General features: G+C 33.6%; 1 protein-coding gene across 6 annotated transcripts in view; it reads left to right on the top strand.

Annotated features, from left to right (window-relative positions):
- Positions 1–3,323: 3,323 nt before the first annotated feature.
- LOC118745678 (neprilysin-3) overlaps positions 3,324–7,354 on the top strand; it is a gene marked incomplete at its 3' end in the record, with an annotated part of 330,193 nt that continues 326,162 nt past the window's right edge. For 2 of the 6 annotated variants that reach the window (XM_036479250.1, XM_036479248.1), the window contains 1 exon segment: positions 5,310–6,192. Coding sequence is in view for 2 of the 6 variants with exons in the window: in XM_036479246.1 (XP_036335139.1) it covers positions 5,876–5,911 (36 nt within the window). 6 annotated transcript variants of the gene reach the window in all.

Below are 7,354 nucleotides of genomic sequence, written 5' to 3' on the forward strand. Positions count from 1 at the left end.
TTTGCTTACTCGGCCATTACAATTAACTTTATTGCTCAACAAACAATCAGCAATACTCGCTAATGCAATAACAACACTTTAGAATACTCGTTAAAGCAATAACAACGCTTTAGAAGACTTGCTAACGCACTTTATTTCTGTTTCACAGCTTGCTGATTCGCAAATGCACTCCTTGCGCTGTAGCAGCGGTCTTATATACTAGCGCTCGCACTCATGGCACATTTTGCCGTCTATCGCTCATTCTCTCATTTGCTGTTCGCACTTAACGTTTCCCGCTATCGAATATTATACGTCATTCCTCGAACATTCTGCCATTTTCTTGCTATTCGCTTCGCGTTGCCGCAGTATTCGCACAATATACATTGCCTTCTCTCAAAATAGCATTTCACCACAATTGGTGAATGAGAGAGTTTTTATTATAAGACTTTTGGGCTAGAATAGTAAAAGTCTTTAGAAACATTTGGCATCTGTCTTTCACTTGTCTCACGAAATCCTCTTTACAATCTTAGCCAGAATTGCCTCTATATTTACCTCTCGCTCCAATACAACTCAAAATATTACACCTTATAAAAGAGCGTCTGTCTCTTTTGTCTATCTAGCCCTGATAACTTAGTAGTTTTAATCGTTGATAAACTCATTAAAGCAGCAGGAAGCGGTCATCGGGCAATCTTTTTTTCTAGAATCGCTCCTTTCTCCATTGTCTATTTCTGGATTAAAAGTTTGGCGGTGAGTAATTAATTGTGACTGTTTGCAACTAGGAAAAGCCAAGCTCAGCTAACTAATAAAAAAACTAATTACAAGCTATTCATTGCAGGTAAACCTTTCCAAGAGGTCACCCTGGAATTAAGCAAATCTGAGACCTTTATCGTTCGTAATTCCAGTAATTGAAATTATTATAAAAAACGGGGTACCTTTTTAACACAATAACAAGATTTTGAACTAATTCTGCTGGCAGCCACGACTTTCAAAACAGGATTTTCTTCGAAATTTTCATTCCTACAAAATAACAATTTATTAGCCATATCCACTTATTCACAATGTCGTGACGCTATAAGCACACATTTTTTCAAACCAGTCACAGAAGACAGGATTAAAAATGAATTACAAAAACTAAAATCGAAAAACGCTGATCACGTAACAGGTTCTCTAAATTCTGAAACAACCAAAAGAATTGGTTATCCAAATTGGGATACAACGGTGTTTAAACAGCGATCTTGCCATGATACTAGATTGTGAAGATGAAAATCAGGAGGATACATCCGACATTTGCAGCCCCGATGCAATTCTCGAATTATTGAACCGCAAAAAAAAAATAACTGAAGTCCTCTCAACTGGTGCAGCGTCAATCGAAATGAATATACAATTTTGTAAAGTTTCAAGTTTTTCAAGTTTGTCGCCTCGAGCGAGTAGTTATTTAATGTCGCAGGTTTGATTTACGACCCGTTAGGAAACAGGCTGTAACCCGAAAAAGCAGCAAAATTACTCTTTCTTAAATATAATGTTCCAATTTTTTAATTTAAGTACTAAATAAAAAAAAATTAAAAATTATTAAATTTTCCATTTTTTATTTACCTAAATCACCTAATGTACTCACCAAAAAATATTTCTTAAAATCATATATGTAATACTTCTATATTGGCAGTAAGCTAACTTCTCAATGAGTAAGCATTTCGAAATCAGAGCGAGACAGTCTAGTACTGTTTTTGTCAATGTGTTGAGTACTTGAGTGCCGTTTTTGTATATGTGTTGTGTACATGTTTATTTATAACCGTATGTGTTCCTTTTCTTTCGTACGTGTTTATTGATATACCTTTACTGTAGTGTTTTCGGACGGTACTGGCTCTTACTGCCAATATAGGAGTATTACATATATGCTTAAAATACAGTAAAAGCTCTCATAGACGGACGCTCTAATAAGCGGACATCTCCTATAAGCGGACACATTTTGGGAACGAATAATTTTTGGTTTTTTCCCATACAAAATGCTCTCCCATACACGGATTTTACAATAAACGGACGCGGACACTCAAAAATGTCCAGTTATGAAAAAAACTCTCCCATAAGCGGACGCGAAGCTCTAACAAGCGGCCAATTTTGTTTTGTTTTTCAGTCAAATGTTGACTCTGGCGCTTCTACATATGTATCTATGTATATGTACACAAGAACATAGTCCATATTCAAAAATTTTTTATTTTCTAGAAAAAGTGTTGCCTTTTCGTTAAATTTGAATTTATTTGTAATCCACCCTGTTTCTGTCTATTGAAAAATAAATATTATTTTAATTTAGAAACCCTCAATTTCAATTTTTTAAGTATGAATTTTAATTTTATTTTTTACGATTTTCCTATAAACGGACATCTTTCATAGACGGACAAAAAAGGTGACCGTCGGCGTCCGCATATGGGAGCTTTCACTGTATTTGACATCCGCATTCGCATCCGCGGGTGTTAGCTTTTAAACATCCGCATCCGCATTCGCATCCGCGGATGTCTAAAATTCCATATTCGCAACATCCCTAGTTTCAAATATTTTGTGTTCAAAAAGCGGGAGTAATAAATTTTTTTCGCATCCCTTTAAAATTCGGAGCTATGAAAATAAAAATGATGCCGTCAATACGAATAAACCCCTTTACAAATGGTCCTCACTCACTGAGTGAGCCAAATATGTGAGGAGTTTATAGTGAAGAGAATGTAAATAACGCTACCGTTCTGAGTTTTTGAAACTGGAGCGCTTTTAAAAAATATAACTCCTCAGATCCAGAGCGCATGTTGATGGCTTTGCGAACTCTGTTTTAGGAGGGTCAGCGACTGTTACTTGTAAAAACTTGCATATTCCATCTTTCGATCTAATCCACCGAAACCGGTAAAATTTTGAAAGTGGTCTAAAAGGAAAAAAGTTTGGGAACCTCTGTATACACTGTAGTTTTTGGTAGGCGAAAACAAACTTTTCGTTTTTGTCATCAATTTACATTTCGTATGCGTAAGTAGGACAGTTAGATATTAATAATTGGGTTGTTCACACTTGGCTGGTTATCTGGTTATGTGGTTATATTTTTTATTCAGTTCACAACAATAACATACACTACAGAATATTAATTTTTAACCAGACAACCGTATTACCAGGCGAGTGTGAACAACCCAATTGATTTTTGTGAATATGGTTTTCACTTGATTTTGCCAGTCAAAATTCGCGTTCAAACTCGGCATTGTGAGTTTCCGCAATATAAACATTATGGAGAGGTACATATGTATTTCTTGAAAAAAATTTGGTTTCTAAATTTAAATTAACAAATTAAATTTATTTAACTATCTTTATAGAAACATCATCATCCGATAGCGGGGATAAATGCAAAGATCCGAAGAGAGTTTTTCACAAATAAACTTAAACAACACAAAAATTTGTAATAAGCTGGAAACCATCACCTTCTTTATACAAAGGATTATTTAGAAAGGTCCGGTTATGAGAGCCATGATATACATATGTATGTACGTATGTAGATTTAAGGGCCAAATTCACAGTGCGTAGTTTAATTTTTGTACTGAAAAGCTGTAGTTAATTCCCGATTCTGAGATAACTACGCACTGTGAATTTGGCTCTAAATGAGAACAAAGATTTATTAAATACTTTAAAACAATTTACAAGACAAATTAAAATGTATATATTCTTATATATGTCGCACGTGTATGTTTTTTCAGTTCTCTGCAACTTTTTGTTAATTCCCAGTTTATCTAATATGTAGTTATAAAAATGCAAGTAGAAATACTTGCATGTTTTGTGAACTGGTCAAGTAAAACTGTAATGGATTCATGAACTTGCTATTTTTGTTTTCTAAATGAAATGTGTTATGGTTTTGTATGACAAATATATTTTTTATCGAAAAAAAATTGTTTTCCAGTTTCAATAACCTTTTAAAGGTTTTTTGAAGATTTTATCACTTGGAAGATTTTTAACAAAATTTTTCTGGTAACACTGGCTGAAATAAATAGACGACGAAAAGTGTCGAGAACTATCCGGTGCTGCCAAGTTTTTCCGTTTTAATACACTAGGTTAGTGGAAAGTTTAGGCAATGACGTGCAATTTTTAATACGACTCGACTCTCGACATGCGACTTGCACTCGGAACAACACTCGCAATAAAGACTGAATAATATTTTTCCAGCCGAAAAAAGAGCACAAATGTCCTCTCGAGAAGTACTTCTACGAGAATCATTAATATTGGGAAAAATTCTTTATACTTTATATACTGCTTTGTGGCTTTTGTTAACTGATAAAAGGTACAACTTGGTGGATGCCTAGCTTTACACTCACACAAGATAAAACGAATCACAAAAGAACGAATACCCATATCGTCACCTGAAATGCAAAATAACGTAACATCATCGTCACTGAAATGCAAAAAGTCGTAACTTATAAAAAATTCAAAATTCTTTTTTGATTTTCATGATGGATTTCATCAAATTACAACTCCCCACATCGCTTTATGAAAAAAATTAGTCACGACTTTTTCCATTTCAGTGGCGATGATATTACGTTATTTTGCATTGCAGGTGACGATATTATTTGTCAAACTAAATACTTGGTAATTTTTTAGATACATATGTATTATTCAACGTGTAGAACAATATGTAGTAAAATTTTTTGAAAATAAAATGTATGACCAACGAACAAAATATAAGGGGAGCTCACGTTGAGTAGCATTTTAGGTGTAAAGTTGCTACGTAGCAATCTAAATATCCCATGTTTTGTTGCTTTTCCAACAACAAAATGCGTGCTACGCAGCAACTTTACACCTAAAATGCTACGCAAAGTGAGTACCCGTAAAGTTTTGGTAATAACTCCTATGAATTGACAACTTTTTTCACCCCAAAAAACCACAACAGTTATTTAGGGTCTCTGGCCGAAACTGTTTTTTTCCAAATCAAATTCGACGAGGTAATGCAATACAAAAATTCGTTTTTAAGTATATATATCGCCTTTTCAACCTGCAAAATCAGCCCATAAAGCGCAAAGAACCAATAAAACCGCTTTCAGAATATATTCTTCAAAAGTTGTTTTCAATAGCTGCCTGCTAACTACGCTTAGTTCCTCAATGTTCTATATTTCGATTAAAATCGCAAAAAAAATGTAGATATTCTTCCTTTTCAATCTGGCATCGCTAACGCGAAAGCAGCCACCCCTTGGAGCATGTTTATGATGTCTGTACATATGTATGTTTACGCATAGATACGAACAAATATCCATACCTATTTGCGTACAGCTCTATTGCACGATAATTGCTGCAGTTTTCGCTTCGTAAGGTATACTCAAAAATGGAGCTTGCGCATTTCACGCTTAACGTCATGAGGAATGCTTACGCAGTGTTCGTGAAAAAAGCGGGCTTATCCGATAGTCTTGGAATATGTAGTTATGTTGAGATTTTATTTTGTAAAAATTTTTATAAAAATTTTAAATCTTAGAGCTACAACTAATACTTTGATAGAGTTGCATGTAACTTTTAAACGGGAAATGAATAGAAAGCGTGTACAATATGAATAAACGCATATGTAATTAACTGAAGTGATAGCAATAACTAGAACATCAACATCAACAGCACTTTTTTGTGTAATAGAGCACATACAATTTTTATAGATATACATACATATGTTCATTTGATGTCCTGTGCAAAAAAGAGTGCTTAAAAGTGATATGACCAGAAAGATGAGCATTTTCATATTATAAAATCGTAAAAGCAAACGTTTGCATGACAAGCACCTGATCGACTAAAAGAATACAATGGTTTACGGATAAGTGATAATCTGAGTATCTACTTATGTTTGTATTCCAAGAAAAATAAAACGTCGTGGAATCTAAAAAGTAATAAGTCTCTCGGTGATTTTATGTTTGTTTGCAAGAGAACACGGGATCTCTTAAAAGTATGTATTTAGAAATTATAGCTGGGCTCAGTTTGACCAAGCAAAAGCTCTACAGAAAACAGATTTAATAAAAACTGGTTTAAGAGTAATGAACTGTAAATGCCGGTTTTCACTATGTCAAATTCAATGGCAGTTTTCGTCAAATAAGTGAAAATACGTTCTCAAATGGGATTGAAAAGCGGTTTAGCGATTGATTTGGATCAGGATAGGTCTTTGGTCGTGTACATGCGCTGCTAAATTGGCTATATGTCAGTTTTTGGCCGATAATATCATCGGTAAAGGTATGGATAAAGGAGATAAAGTTGTGTCAAAATATGTCGCCAAATTTTGGCGTCAAAGTATGACATAGTGAAAACCAGTCTTAAGATTGAAATTGTTATTTAATGCCTATTAAAAATATATGTATAATAGAATTGCCATTTGACTTGTGGATTAACAGTTATGCAATAAATTTGTTTGGCCTAAATTTAATAAAAAAATAAAGTTATGCACAATAACGCAGAGCAAATTTTTTTCAGGGATTGTTTCTTGTTTCTCTCGTTAAAAACTATTACATTAAAAACAAGAGTTTCGTTAAAGAGCCACCCTAATATAAAGCATAGATACATGCGCATATACATGTGAATGAAATTGTAGTCACGGTATTTTCGAGTGTATCAAGAACTAATAAAATTAGAGAAGGGAAGCCTTTTCATAGTGGCTGCGTTTCTGTATACATTCCGGATAATCCCATTTCACAGCCACAATAAACAGAATGCGTTTGAAATATACGTCAACGTATCATCAGGAACGTTCTAAAGGATAAATAAACAAAAAAGTTTTCCAAACGTTCAGAATGAATAAAGAAATGCAGCCAGTGTGTTATTTCTTTGTTTTTACATATGTCTGCAATTTATCGACATGTTTAAATTGCTACGCCTTAAAAATGTTTTATTTTAAGCGCGCGCGTAAAGCAGAGGCTCCTTTATTAATGAAATAAAGACAGTCACAAAAAGTTGTAACGCGGAAGCACCACGACTTTCTCAAGACATTGAAGAAATGTTCTGATATTCATACTCACTTACATATGTATGGAGAGTTGCCACTGACGAAAAAAATACTTACCATTCGCTTGAAAAAAATCTACCAAATCTGGAAAATATCTACCAATACCTTTTATATAGATTTGCTCAATTTTTTTAGTTATTTCTACAAAAGATTAAAATTGTTTTATTAAGGAACTTTTTATTTATCTAATGATATGGTATTTGAGATCATATTTTTGGCAAATCGGTTTCCTTCTATCAAAACCGGAAATGATGAAACTAAAAACAGCAACGAAACTTCATTATTTGAAAAAACTGCAACTGTAGTAATTATAGACAAATATAGTGATTGGAGATTTTAATAATATTTATAATATTTTTATTGAGCTTTGTACCACGATTGTTTATTAGGAAAAAT

Source organism: Rhagoletis pomonella, unplaced genomic scaffold, assembly GCF_013731165.1.
Source record: "Rhagoletis pomonella isolate Grant_MI unplaced genomic scaffold, Rhpom_1.0 Rhpom_scaffold_00009, whole genome shotgun sequence".
NCBI classification, from domain to species: Eukaryota; Metazoa; Arthropoda; class Insecta; order Diptera; family Tephritidae; genus Rhagoletis; species Rhagoletis pomonella.